Consider the following 14,810-nt stretch of genomic DNA (forward strand, 5'->3'; position numbering starts at 1 on the left):
CAATACCTCCCTCCTTGCTTTGCAAAAGAATCATATGGCAGCCATGCTGAACCCAATAAACTGCTCTAGTTATTGGTTTGGTTTGCCAAGGTCAGTATTATCTGTACTTTAGTTGGAAGCATGGTCCAGCCACTGGAAGGACAGCAAGCCTGGAGAAGGAGGAGGTGGCTTCTACTCCTGAACACATCTCCCTCATGCAACAGCCCAGACCCCTGGGCTTTAAGACCAGAACAAAGCTCCTTCTCTGTTTTGCAAAAAAAGCTCATGGCAACAGTTAGTCAGGCCTGAGGAGGGAATGGAACTACACACTGGCTAAGCAAAGTCTGGGTGCCAGCTGCTATTGCAGCCATGGAAAACCCTTTCATTTGAATGAAGGCTGCCAATAACAAGCTCTGCCTTACAATAACCCCACAGATTTTCTGAAAAGCTTGGCAGATCCCAGTAAAAATAGTGGCTGGTGCCATTGGGACCACAGGCACCATGCTGGGGAACCCTGGAGTAAAGTCTAACGAGGATTGGAGTTTTAGCAGTAGTTGCAGGAAAAGAGGACAATATGTCTCATGCTTATCGGATTAGGCTAAGACTTCGATGTTTCATAGTATGAATCATGACACTCAAGAAGCAACCTCTGGATAGACCAGTTAGTTGTTGTGACAGGGGGCTGCATCTTTGCTTGAGTCTACCTTGACCTATGGGAAATAAAGGAGAAAAAAACTTTCAGTAGGAGTGAGCAGACAATGGTAATCTTTATGCTCTTCAGTGAATTTGATGATAAGAGCATAAGAACCATCCCGCTAGATAGGTCAGTGGTCTATCTAGTCCATCATCCTGTTTCACAAAGTGGTTAACCAGTTGTCCTTGGGAGTCAACAAAGAGAGCATATAAAGATCAAGGCCTTCCCCTCCTGTTTCATCCTAGTACTGGTATTCAGAGGCTAAGTGCAATGGGAGTGGAAAGTGACCCTTAGTCATCATAGCTAGTAGCCATTGGCCGACCAATCCTCTGTGAAACTGTCTAATCTCCTTTTGAAGTCATGATGCCTAAGGTTGCCTTAATATTTTGATAGTCTGCAAAATGACAGGGAGGCCATAAAGCAGAGGAGTTAGCATTAATCACATTTTTATAAGCTTGATACGGCTGGTGGATGAGGTAACAACACTGCTTCCTGAGGCTTTTTTTTTTGTGGCCTTAAAAATGGCATTGATGAGTGATGCCACTCTTCACTGGCATTATGAAACGTGCCCATAGCATGCTGCTGCTCTCCAGACAGCCGCTGAAATATTGAAGTATCTCTGCACCAGAAGGAAAAAAAAAGCCTAGATCCTACACAACAAATTAGTACCAATTGTATTTAATAATGATTGTGCAAAAAAAGCCTTACTAGAGGAAATGCTCTTAGAATGAAGTATCACTGTTGACTGCCAAGTCTGACCATGATTGGTCATAAGTATGGTTTAATAAATATTCCAGTTTTCCAGGGCTAACCCTGGAAAACTATGATTTGCCAAGGCCAGTCACAGTCCAGCTCCTTTTTTTCTTTTTTGCTACTTAAGCATTCTTAGAGATGGCAAGTAAGGAAGTACTAAGTGCACCATCTGCTATTCCAGTTTGTATTCTGCTTCTTGATGTTGCTTCAGATCATTTCTCTGTGTTCCGCTTATTGCTGCTTCATATGAAGCAGAGCAGAAGCATCTGAATTGGTGAAGGGAAATGACAACATAACAGGAGAGGGGCGTGCAGTTATATTTGGGGGGGGAGCAAGACATAGAAGTGGAGCAGTAAATTGATATAAATCAGATGTCAGTAGAGAAACATTCTTATAAAAGCACACATTCTATTTTCTTCTAAAAGCACACATTCTAATGTTTGCACATTCTAATTTCTGTCTGCATTATTCATGATCATTAAAGATGCCAGCTATCAGTCATTTTTTAATAACTCCACAGGAAGCTTTTCCTTGTCTTATTCATTCACCAGTTGTGTTATTAGTGTACAGGCGACAATTTTCTCCTGCAATGTTTACTGGCAGAGCTACCTTGCTACGTTTCCTGGATGGCACAGTCCCAAGTGTACTTAAGTGATGATCATTAGATCCCAAACTAATATTCCCTAACTGTTCTCTTTGCCCAAGTGAAAATTAAGCACATCTCTCACATGTCCAAATTCATGTGAAGCAGGGTAGGTTTTGCTATCAGATCATTAAACAACTTCAGAGGCAATTTGTGCAGCTATGTAGATTTAAAGTAGAAAAGGGTGAAAGGAGAAAAACAAATTGCTTTTGTGTGCCTTTGATTTGAAGCCCTGGGGCTGGATTTGAGGCAGGTTGTCTGCTTTTTTTTTTAGCTCCCAAAATAGCATCCTTAATAGCAGCACAGGCTTCTTAGCTTGTAGTTTGAAAGTCATATTGTTCCACTTGAATTAGGACACATAGCATATATGTGAGATGGCCTCTCTGAAATGGTTCAGCTCTGCAAGGGAAAGAAAGAACCAGTGTAGTTAGTCTTACAGATCTTCGTATCTGGACACTCTTTTAGTAAAGCCCCTGGCAAAAACAGAAAACCAGTTTTATATCTTGAGAAAGAACTTTGCTATGTTCTCCAAAAGGCCTGAATGTATACGTATGCTACTTGCAGGTGGAAGCAAAATTGATTGACAAATTGGATAGCTTGATGTCGGAAGGCAAAGGTGACGAAACATACCGAGAACTCTTCAACAGTATGTGAGTAATAAATGTGTATGTTGAGAGTCAGCTTGGAGAATAATTTCATTGTGGAGTTAAAACTGCACATGTAGCTACAGTGTTGGGGGTGGGGGTGCTTTGTCTTCCCGAAATCTCTTTAATCAGGGTTAATTACCTAAACAAGTGAACAAGTCTTGTCCTTGTGTCTTTAATTGCAAAGATTGTAGGTTTTTCTGTTTAAATTAGGAGAGCTAATTATTTTCTCATTCATTTGATTGTTAAAAAAAGAAAAGGAACAAGAAGCATTTTTAAAAGAAAATGTGTGTGAGCTTTCCAAAAGATATTTCTTACAACTTTCATAGTTAAAAAAAAAAAAAAAAACTGTGGGAGAGAAAGGTTGCAAGCCAAGGTGTTGAATGGGTCATTTACTGCACCAATAGCTCATGTTTTTAGCAGTTAGGAAGGTGTCACACAAACACTTGAATATCTCTGAATGTCTGACCAAAAGACATGAGGCACAGTCGTATCAAAATTAAGCACTTGAAAGAACCACTTATTTCAGTGGCAAGTTGCTGTGGCTCAATTTGCTTTGCATGCAGAAGTCTCAACCCCTTTAGTAAGAAAGCAGCAGCTTGATGTGTTGATGTGTTTAATGGATGTAAGCTTGTTTTCTTCCATTTGAAGAAGTGGTTCCAATGAGTCAAGTGTGTGCCACAGAAATCAGCACAACCTAAAAGTGTGCAATTTTGGCAGAATTGTGCTCACAATTTTTTTATTCCCACAGCATTACTAGTTTAATAATTTCCAATTTCCATTTTAAAGGAGTTGGTGATATGTTAGATCATAGACACCTCTATCTTATGCCTTCATTCTCAAACTATGAAGGTAGACTGAATGAAAAGAATGAATTAGAAATACTTTCAGAAATCTTACTAAAACAAGTAATGTAACACATTTGATGTTACTGCATTTTATGTCTGTCTTTCTCCTCCCTGTATGTATGCATGTGTACACCCCCCCCACACACACATACATTTTATATATAGCTTGTTAGTGTGTGTTCACTCAACTTAAAGGCCATCAAAATCTGACAATTATTATTATTACTTCTAATACTGTAACAGAATGTGCTAAAAGCTGAAATAGATGGCTTGGGTCAGCTAAATGTCAATTAGGCAAGGCAAAAGAGAAGTATGTGTAATGGCTGCTATCCAAATCCTAACTTTATGCACTGTGCAGCAGCTGACAAGGCAGGAAAGTGAAGCAGCTCTGTTTGCTGAGGCCTTTTCAAATGCTGGAGCAGATATTACAGAAGGGAATGTATACCCAGTTTTCTATAGCCACTAGACATTATAAATGGCAAGCCAGTTAAAATGATGGGGCACTTTCCCTTGAGAACAGTCCTCAGTTTCAGGTTCCCTGGCACTAAAAAAGATAGCTTTACTTGAACTCTGCTCTGAATTAATTATTTATTTAAAACATTTTTATGCTGCCTTTGCACTCAATCAGGGTCTCCAAAGTGGTATACATAAAAATTAGAGCAATTAAAAGCAACAGTAATTTAATAAATTAATAATTGCTTATTGAATTACTTATTCTACATTGTCCTATCACCCCCAACAGAAATAAGAATATTTTACAGCTTTTCACCACCCAGAGATGTGTAGAGAGATTCTAGCTCAGCCCCTATGACAACTAAACTCTTCTTCAAATAAAGAACTCCAGGATTTTTTTTTTTTTGCCACTTTCCTTGTACCTCTGTATGTGTTGGGCTTTTTTCTGGACTACAAATTAACATCACTTGTATTTTTGCAAGAAGGAAGAGCATATAGTTGCAAGAAGGAAGAACATATATTTGAGCAAGGAAATAACAACTATAGAACAAAGGCAAAATACAAAGAAGTTGGTTCATGTCCCTAACAACTTATATTGATGAGAAGGAAACAAAGGAAAGAACGTAAAAATAAAATGAAAGCAATCCCCTGTCCCTAGACCTAATATTTAGCTCTCCGTGATTGTGAATAGGCAGGATAATCTTACATTTACCAATTTTATTTTCCATCTTTTTGACACATTCTTTAAGCCATGTTTCTTTCTTCAGCTAGGCCAAAATATGACTACTGCTAGAGCACAGCCAAAAACAGCCCTCTTCCTCACTCCCCCTCAGAATTTCTGAGGATGTTCTCTTGGAATTTCTGACATTTCAGTTTAAGTCTTTCTACAACAAAGTATGTTGTTTTCTCCTTTTAAGCACTATCAGGCCCCTCCTATAGTATAATACATTAATTGGCAGGCAAAGCTAGCATCTTCAAGTATGCTTCCAGTGAGAGCTTGGTTGCAGGTAGCTGCACTGGTCCAAGCCAAAAGCTACATATTACGAATAAAAAAGATATTGAACAGTTTGCAAGCTTCTAAGATCTTCATTAGTCTGGGTGTTTTAAAATGGGGAGAGGGGTGAAAGACATCTCAGACCATGAGCTTAATGACTTATGTTGTAAGTATCCTGCATGAAATGCTGAGGAGGTGTGTAGATTTGAAATGTCAGGCTTTCTTGGAGGAAGGAAGAAACAAAACACAGAAAATACACTGAAAATACAAAAACCAGCAGTTGATCAAATGATCAATATGACTGTTTTCCAGTACTGGGAACCAATTGTCTTTAGATTTCTCCCACTGATAACATATCAACTGCAACAGTTTTCCAGCTGACAGACTGAGAGCTTGCTAGAAAAACTTGCCTGTCTGGGAAGGCTGTCTTTGGTCTTTTATGCATGGGCTGGATCTCCCTGCTTGGACCTGGGTTCATCACACACTGTATGCATTGGCTTGAATGATCAGGGACGAAACTGTGTGCTAATCGAGCCATAAATACAGAAAAACAGTCTCCCAAGCTCAAATCAAGTCCCACCCCTTTAAATGCTGCTCTGTAACTGGCTCACCTTGCAGTTCTCCCTGTGAGAGAAGATTTCCTTCCCCCCAAACCCAAGTGCCACATAAAAAAGCATTTTAAGAACAAAAAACAAAAAACGGAGCAATCTGAAAGAAGGGGGAGGAATCCAAGCCTTGTTTTTCAAAAGCCTTTCTTTTGCTCAGAAAGAGCTCCGAGGAAGCAGGAAGCACTTGAATCCCCGCCTCTTTACACACTGCTTTGTGATTGGCTGTGAGAGAAGCCAAGCTTCTGTTTTCCCCTGCATGCTGCTTTGAGGAGGGGGTTGGAAAAGGGTGGGCGTGATGGCGCGGGGAAGCTCAACCCAAGAATGGAGTATGCACCCTCTGTGACTCCGGAATGAGCCAGGATGAATGGTTTAATTCGGGCCAGAAGAGGAATGGGAAAAGCCAGGTTCGTTTTGCAGTCAAAACAGCATTGAGCTTCCAAAGAATGAGATATCGTGCATACTGAAAAATTTGATCCTGGCTGAAATGGGGAATAAAGGAGGTTAAAGCGACCATGCATAAAACACCCATAAGTTAATGTTTGAGTGTTAGCATTAAGGGTGTGCATACCAAACTTCCTGAGCTGAAGTTATACACAGAAATCTCTGGTTTGGGTTGTTATAGTGATTTCTTAGAATCTGAAAACCAGTCCAGGATTCCAGGGAATTATGAACCCTCTTCCCCCAAACAATCTTTGGGGTTTCTTTTGAGTCAGGTGCTTGCCACTAGGGCTGTCAAAAAAAAAAAAATTCGGTACAGTTCGGATTCGGCCGAATTTGACCCTTGTGGGGTCGGTACGGTCCGAAGTCCGAACTCCCCCGCTTTGGATCCCCGGTAATTCGGGGGGATCCGGAGTTCGGGGGAAAATTCGGCCGAAGCGCGCCTTCAGGGATTCCCGGCCGGGAGGCACAGATGAGTTTAAAGGACAGCCCGCCTCCCTTCAGCGGGCTCCCGTGAAGGGGGGCGGGCTGTCATTTAAACTCATCTGCGCCTCCCGGCCGGGAGGCACAGATGAGTTTAAATGACAGCCCGCCTCCCTTCAGCGGGCTGCCGTGAAGGGGGGGGCTGCCCTTTAAACTCATCTGAGCCTCCCGGGCGGGAGGCTCAGATGACTTTAAATGACAGCCGCGCCTCTCCAGCGGAGCCCGCTGGAGAGGCACGGCTGCCCTTTAAACTCATCTGAGCCTCCCGGGCGGGAGGCTCAGATGACTTTAAATGACAGCCGCGCCTCTCCAGCGGAGCCCGCTGGAGAGGCGCGGCTGCTCTTTAAACTCATCTGCGCCTCCCGGCCGGGAGGCACAGATGAGTTTAAAGGACAGCCCGCCTCCCTTCAGCGGGCTCCCGTGAAGGGGGGCGGGCTGTCATTTAAACTCATCTGCGGGCTGCCGTGAAGGGGGGGGCTGCCCTTTAAACTCATCTGAGCCTCCCGGGCGGGAGGCTCAGATGACTTTAAATGACAGCCGCGCCTCTGCAGCGGAGCCCGCTGGAGAGGCGCGGCTGCCCTTTAAACTCATCTGAGCCTCGCGGGCGGGAGGCGCAGATGACTTTAAAGGGCAGCCGCGCCTCTGCAGCGGAGCCCGCTGGAGAGGCGCGGCTTCCCTTTAAACTCATCTGAGCCTCCCGGGCGGGAGGCTCAGATGACTTTAAATGACAGCCGCGCCTCTGCAGCGGAGCCCGCTGGAGAGGCGCGGCTGCCCTTTAAACTCATCTGCGCCTCCCGGCCGGGAGGCACAGATGAGTTTAAATGACAGCCCGCCTCCCTTCAGCGGGCTGCCGTGAAGGGGGGGGCTGCCCTTTAAACTCATCTGAGCCTCCCGGGCGGGAGGCTCAGATGACTTTAAATGACAGCCGCGCCTCTGCAGCGGAGCCCGCTGGAGAGGCGCGGCTGCCCTTTAAACTCATCTGCGCCTCCCGGCCGGGAGGCACAGATGAGTTTAAAGGACAGCCCGCCTCCCTTCAGCGGGCTGCCGTGAAGGGGGGGGCTGCCCTTTAAACTCATCTGAGCCTCCCGGCTGGGAGGCACAGATGAGTTTAAAGGACAGCCCGCCTCCCTTCAGCGGGCTGCCGTGAAGGGGGGGGCTGCCCTTTAAACTCATCTGAGCCTCCCGGGCGGGAGGCGCAGATGACTTTAAAGGGCAGCCGCGCCTCTGCAGCGGAGCCCGCTGGAGAGGCGCGGCTGCCCTTTAAACCCATCCACGCCTCCCGGCCGGGAGGCACAGATGAGTTTAAAGGACAGCCCGCCTCCCTTCAGGGGAGCCCGCTGAAGGGAGGCGGGCTGCCCTTTAAACTGATCTGAGCCTCCCAGCTGGGAGGCGCAGATCAGTTTAAAGGGCAGCCCGCGCCTTTCAGCGGGCTGCCCTGAAGGGGGGGCCGAATTGGCCGAATTTATTCGCGAACTCCTGAACTCGCTGAATTCAGCCCCCCCGGTTGCCCGCCAGATTTGAGTTCGGATCCGTCCGAACTGAAAATCACCGAATCAGGGGAAATTCGGTTGATTTTCAGTTCGGACCGAACCGAATTGACAGCCCTACTTGCCATATACAGCATTCACTCATGTTTTCTTTGATTCTACTGATTTCCTGGACAATGGCATTTCTCCCTTCCAGTCAGATATTTGCAAGGGAGGAGCACAAAGTGTTCCCTGCTTTGTGGGGTGGAGCCTTTTTTTCTTTGTAAGTACAATGGCTGGGGGCACCTTGTTCAGGTGCCCGTAGAATTAGACCCCTTGATCCAATTTGCTTGAGACTTGGAGGGCTTTAGTGGAGAGGCAGCCCTAGCTCTCCTGCAATTGTGGGGTCATTTCATCCAAAAAAACCAAAACAACAACAGCCAATCAAGCCCCCTTTCCTCCCCCAAAAAGTCCCCCATAGGAATCAAGACAGAGCTCTGGGAGGAGATGGGGAAGTTTTCTGCAAAGGAAGGGTTCCTCACTTTGTAGAAGGAAACAAACCACAGATTGCAACAAGGAAGGATGGCAAAGGGAGGTCATCTTGGCCATCTTCTGGGCATGGACTAGGGGTCACTTGGGTGTGTGGGGGGGGAGGTAGTTGTGAATTTCCTGCATTGTGCAGAGAGTTGGACTAGATGACCCTTCCAACTCTTATGATGATTCTGTTATTCTAGTTTTCAACAGATAATTTTTTTATCCATTTTATCTATTTTAATTTATTTTTACAGTGACATTATCAGTCACTGTAAGAGTAGGAAAATGAAATGAATGCAGACAAGGTTTTTTTAATGCCAGTGGCCTGTGCTGTTTCAATAGGAATCAGTGGACCAGTACTGAGAGATACCTACTTCAGGGGTCCAAGTTGCTTGAAACTTGGAGAGGGTGTTTACATTGGAGGGAGGACTATGTCATGTGCAAATCTGGTGCCATAATCTTTATAAACAGCTGTCCCAGACCCTCCTGTACATTCCTCATTGAAAGTAATGGTCCTAAACTTCCAGTACCCGAACAAACCACATGGATTTAAATCCTGAGCTATTAATGTCCTACACAAACATAAGCAATCATGGTAAAAAAAAATCCCTGAACCCCATATATGAAACAATGAAATCGCCTTGGTGCACGCTCCTAGGTAGCATAGCATAGTGCAAATTCAGTTTTCCTTTTCCAAGACTATGCATTTATATAGAAATTACCTGTGGGGTGTGGTATCACTTTACCATTAACTCCAAGTGGATCGAACATATGGACAAATCAATTAATGACTTTGTATCAATCAAAGAAATATTATAAAACATTGGTTTTATTCCTTTGATAACCAGAAACGTGGATAGCTGCCGTCCTCAAGGTGGCCATAGTTTCAGATCAGCTTGAAAACATCCAAGAGACATAAGGCAGTGAAGATGCATTAATTTTACACATGCTTTGTTAAAGTGTTCCTGACATTAACACCACAGATTGGATAGAAGCCAGGCTACATTTTCTGCTAATGGAAGGGGAGGGGTAATTTCCACTGATTCTCCCCCCCTCATGTTATTCCTCAGGATCCCCTGCCCCCCAGAAAGCACAGTTTCATGGAGATCAGTGGATTGCACTGATAGGTGGGAGTCAGGGTTATCCCATTCCAATGACAGAAAATTTAGTCTGGATTCAACCCATTGTTTCTTTCAATGGAGAGGTCTCCAACGGGTAGCTCATGGGCTTTTGGTAGCTCACCAGCTGCTGCATAGTAGCTAATGCAGCCCCTAGAAGTCCGAGGAAAGGATCACAAAAATATATGCTATAAGACTTTTTAAGTGTAAAGAAAAAAATAGCACACAGGCTCACCATAAATCACAAAACACTAAACACTATAATCTATATTGCAATGAATAATTCTTATTATGTTCTATCACCAATAATTGCATATATATTTACAACAATCAAAACTGTGTGCAAACAATGTGCATCATATATACAAAAGGCTCTTATATAACCTAAAGCGAAGGAGACCAAGATATTAAAAGTGCCCAACGAATGGTGAGAGGTTGAAGCTGTGATAAGACGCACAAGCAAGAGCTACAGTTTTTCTAGCTACAGTTGGATGTGGATGAGAGCAATATCCAACAAATTCTTCTTAGGCAAGAAATGAGACTCATTTTCATGTTTCAAACGCTAGCTCCCACTGGTCTTAACACAGATTTTGATTTATCGTGCTTCTTGTAATTTCTATGAAATATTAGTCCTGTGATTAATTTTTGTTTCATATTTGATGGTTCATTCTCATGAGAGGTTATATCTCTGATGTTATTTTGCTGTAAATTTGTAATTTTTGTAACGAGACATAATAAGTCTATGTTGCTTTAAGACCGTATGCAATGTACTGCAGCCGCTCCACCTGCATTTTATTGAAATGTTAAATAGTTAATGACTGCTCCAACTGTAGCTGTAGAATTCCTTGTGAATCCTGCTAGAGAACCAGAATTTTGGTCTGCTGAAAGCTATACTCATCGGTATGTATGTATACAAAAAAAGACTTATATTTGTTTAAATATTTATTCATGTAGGGTTGTGCATTGGAAAAACTTTTGTTATTGTAATTATAGAAAAATTGGCTGATGAAGCTTATTGGCGAAAATGTATCCGGATAAAGCATTCCCTTTCTGTTACGCGGTCCATTTCCCTGTGGCGCGGGGGGTCTCCCGGCTCCCGCCCTATCCAGCGGGGCGAAGATTTCCATCAACCTTTGGGCATTTGCTGTGAATTCAGGATGCTTCTGAGTGATCACACAGTGACTTTACCGCTCTTGCTTGTGCGTCTTATCACAGCTTCAACCTCTCACCATTCGTTGGGTACTTTTAATATCTTGGTCTCCTTCGCTTTAGGTTATATAAGAGCCTTTTGTATGTATGATACACATTGTTTGCACACAGTTTTGATTGTTGTACATATATATGTAAATATTGCTGATAGAACATAATAAGAATTATTCATTGTAATATAGATTATAGTGTTTAGCGTTTTGTGATTTATGGTGAGCCTGTGTGCTGTTTTTTCTTTACACTTATGTGATACAGCACTAGTGATTTATAAGATTTTTTATAACATTTAAATTGTTTTTTATATTACAATAGTTTCCATCATTCATTAAGATAATTATATGATATAAACAATATTTCTCTAGTCTATATAACTAATTAATTCATATATTTACATTGACTTCCCCTCTCTCCTCCTCTATCTTTTTGATAACTTTATTGTCACCTTTGCATTTAATTTCTAATTCCATACAATACTTCATATCTAAATTGGATTACAATTCTTAAAATCTAAATCATTAATCTTAATAATATTTCTACCTTAATCAAATGAATTAGAACAAAACATAACCTTCAATACTTCCCAATTTAAATTCATTTTGACAATATATTGTCCATGCCTCCCATTCTCCCACAAATTCTGTATTCTCCTTTTGATTTACTAATGCCGTAAGTTTAGCCATTTCTGCTAGTTCCAACATTTTATTTATCCAGTCCATCTTATCCAGTATCTCTGAAAGTTTCCATTTTGCTGCATAAATCAATCTTGCAGCTGTAGTTGCATATATCAAAAAAGATCTCTGAGTTAATATTGTTTCCGGTATAATACTTAATAACATCATTTCTGGCGTTTTAGGGATATTCTGTTGCATAATCAGTCTCAATTCATTGTAGATCATGTCCCAAAAGTTCTTGGCTTTTTCACAAAGATTATAAGATTTTTTAAAGCATCTATTTCATGTACCGTATTTTTCGCTCCATAGGACGCACCTTTCCATAAGACGCACCTAGTTTTAAGAGGAGGAAAACAAGAAAAAATCTTGTTTTCCTCCTCTAAAAACTTGTCTTATGGAGCGAATGCCGGCTTGGTTTGTGCGCGTTGGGCGGCATGAGCCGGCGTTCCCCGCCCCGACGGCCAGCTGGGAGACGGGCGGGGCCGCACAGAGCGAGCCAGCGCACACGCCCAGCCGGCTCTGTGCGGCCCTGCCCGCCTCCCAGCTGGCTGTCGGGGCGGATAACGCCGGCTCGCGCCGTCCCGACGCGCACAAGCCCAGCCGGCATTCGCTCCATAAGACGCACGGACATTTCCCCTCACTTTTGAGGAGGAAAAAGTGTGTCTTATGGAGCGAAAAATACGGTATTTTCATCTGTGCTGCTTGGAGGACAGCATTTCTGGTGCTCTTCATGGCCCATGCTCTGTTTCCAAGACAGAACAAAACTTAGTAATGTGCTGGGAAAGAGAGGAGAAGCTCAGGGTATTTTTCATTACTCGGGAGTAGCTCTTATTAAAGAAAAGGTAGCACCATTAATTCTAATGCTTCTTTACTGGTCTATCTTCTGAAATGATAGTAGACAATAGAACAAATTGATCTTTCTTTTTCCTCTCTGTTTAGGTGTGATTTTAATGTGGCTAGCTTCTCCTCCCCCTTAATTCTGAGCTAGGAGGATATTCAAGTGAAAGATTTCTATGGTTTATTTTGTAATGGCATTTCAGATTGCTTGCTTTGTAAAGACTGACACGTTACAGATAAGGAATGCAGGGTTTCCTCTTTTTAATACAAAATCTTTTTCCCATTCTGGGTTAAAATTTGGGTTTTCATTTTGCTTTTCTTTCTTCTTGTGTTTATAGGAGCAGGATAGGAACAGAGGTGGAATTAGGTACCACAATATGTGCTCCAGCATCAGGGCACTGAGAGCTTTAACATTTCCCACCGAAAATTCTCTCACAAGGTCCTTTCTGAATACTACAAACATCCGCTGCAAGACAGTTAGCTTGCAATGTCTCAAGAAAAACGTTTACCACTTTCAGAATGACTTGTACAGTGATCAGTGCTACAAACCTTTTAAAGAATATTTTTCAAAACGATCAACAATGCAATTTAGAGTATGTTTGACTGGAAGTAATTATCACTGAGAGGTTTGAGCTCATGGCTATGACATTGCACACCTAGAGCCCTAGGAATCTTACAAGCCAGTTTCTTCCCTACTTTTTACTGATCTTACATCCTGCAGAAAATGGGAAGAAGAGAAAGCCATGGATTCATCTCCGCCTCTTCCTTAGGTGAGGTCTGCAGACATGGTTATTGAGAAATGCAATTTAATCTCTCTTCTTCCATAATCTAATGCCTGAGAGAGATTTTTTTTTTAAATTATCAGCATAGGCAGATGAATCCTCCCCTTCCCTATGTGTAGCCTGCAGTGTTTGGGTGAGGGGAATGGCCCGTCGCCTGGCCCTAACTCCTATCATGGCCAAGAGTACCCATAAATGGCAATGCTGGACACAACTCTCATGTTGTCATCTCTTGGTAGCTTCCTCTCTTTTCTCTGCCCAGGGCTTGTGTTTATGCATTTTAGGCTGAGTACTTCTGTGTCTCTTCTCTCTACATTTGTTATACTCCTTCCATCTTTTGGCCGCTAGCCAACCTTTTCTCTCCCTTCCACACCATTCAAGCCTCTGAGGCAGCTGCTTGTTTCTCCTCTCTGTACTGTTCACACTTTTCAACGGTGTCCTCCCTCTTCTCTTTCCTGCAAGCTGTTCACACTGCTTAAATCAGTTCTTCTTTCTCTTGGAAGTCATAGGCTCTTTGCTTTCAGGCCCTAACCAGATGCAGCATTGTACATGTACATACTTCAGATTGTATATGTCTGGACAGACACACTGCAGCTGTGAGAACATACTATCAATCAGGCAGCCAAGAGGGCCAAGTGCTGCTTTGCATTCACTGAGTTCAGACTCCTCCACCATTGCCATCCTCCCATTGTCAGCTACTCTTTCCTGCCCACCCTAGGATTGTCCCTTACCAGGTTTAGGAAGGGAACTTCCCAGCAATGCTCCCTGTACCCTGCCTTTGCTCAATGGAGCAGCAGGGGGAATGGGGGGGGGGGGAAACGGTATCAGGATATCACATCCTGTTTCAGAAGAGGGAAGGAAGGGAGGAAAGGAGGTAGGGTTCGTAACCTGCTTCCCCCATAAGGCTGCCTCATAATACAACAGAGGGGGACATGAAAGGATGGCCAAACACTGCCTCTTCCTCACACCATTTCTTCCATGGACTATAGGTCCACTGATGGCTACCAGCCATGGTGAGTTAAGGGTACCTCAATATACAAAGGCATCAAGTAAAGTAAGGTGTGTTTCATAGTGGCAACTGGTTTAAGACTAACCAGATAGACGGGATATATAGTAGCCTTGTCAGTACTCACCTGTAAAAGGTTAAGACCTCAATAATGGCAGCATCTCTAGATGTTGCAAAAGGCAGGGATTGCCCAGTAGTCCATCAGTGTGTTTTGGAGGACACCAGGAGCTAGAAATTGTGTGGGCGTTTGTTGTGTTAGCTCTTAATTTGTTGCATTGCCTCAGGAGCTATGGTCAAAGAGCCACATATGGCTGCCAAGCTGTTTGTTTCCTGTTTTTTTTTAAATTGCTATTTTACATATATGTGTTCATAAAGTTGGTTCTAATTTCTTTTTAAGTGGTTGCCATCTTGAAAGCCCTAACTGGGTAAAAAGAAATAAAATAAGATACAGTTTGGCCAACTCTGTGAAGTGGTGGTGTGTTTAGTACAAACACATTGTTACTAACAATAAGGGCAGTTCTCAAACTAAACTTTTTGCTTGCTGCACTTCCTCCAGTTCTTCTTGTTTGGAACACAATTAAGGATTCTGCATTTAAAACAAACCCCTGTGATATAGGAATGCAAGCACTTATGGTATATGAATACAAGCACCT

At 43.0% G+C, this 14,810-nt stretch overlaps 1 protein-coding gene across 2 annotated transcripts in view; it reads left to right on the forward strand.

Annotated features, from left to right (window-relative positions):
• The window catches only part of DOCK4 (dedicator of cytokinesis 4), a 296,938-nt gene that overhangs the window by 229,989 nt on the left and 52,139 nt on the right, over window positions 1–14,810 (forward strand). For both annotated transcript variants that reach the window (XM_056846241.1, XM_056846242.1), the window contains exon 32: window positions 2,634–2,719. In XM_056846241.1, coding sequence (XP_056702219.1) covers window positions 2,634–2,719 — 86 coding nt within the window. The remainder of the gene's footprint in view (window positions 1–2,633; window positions 2,720–14,810) is intronic.

The sequence above is a fragment of the Euleptes europaea genome, chromosome 3 (genome assembly GCF_029931775.1).
Source record: "Euleptes europaea isolate rEulEur1 chromosome 3, rEulEur1.hap1, whole genome shotgun sequence".
In the NCBI taxonomy this organism is placed as follows: Eukaryota; Metazoa; Chordata; class Lepidosauria; order Squamata; family Sphaerodactylidae; genus Euleptes; species Euleptes europaea.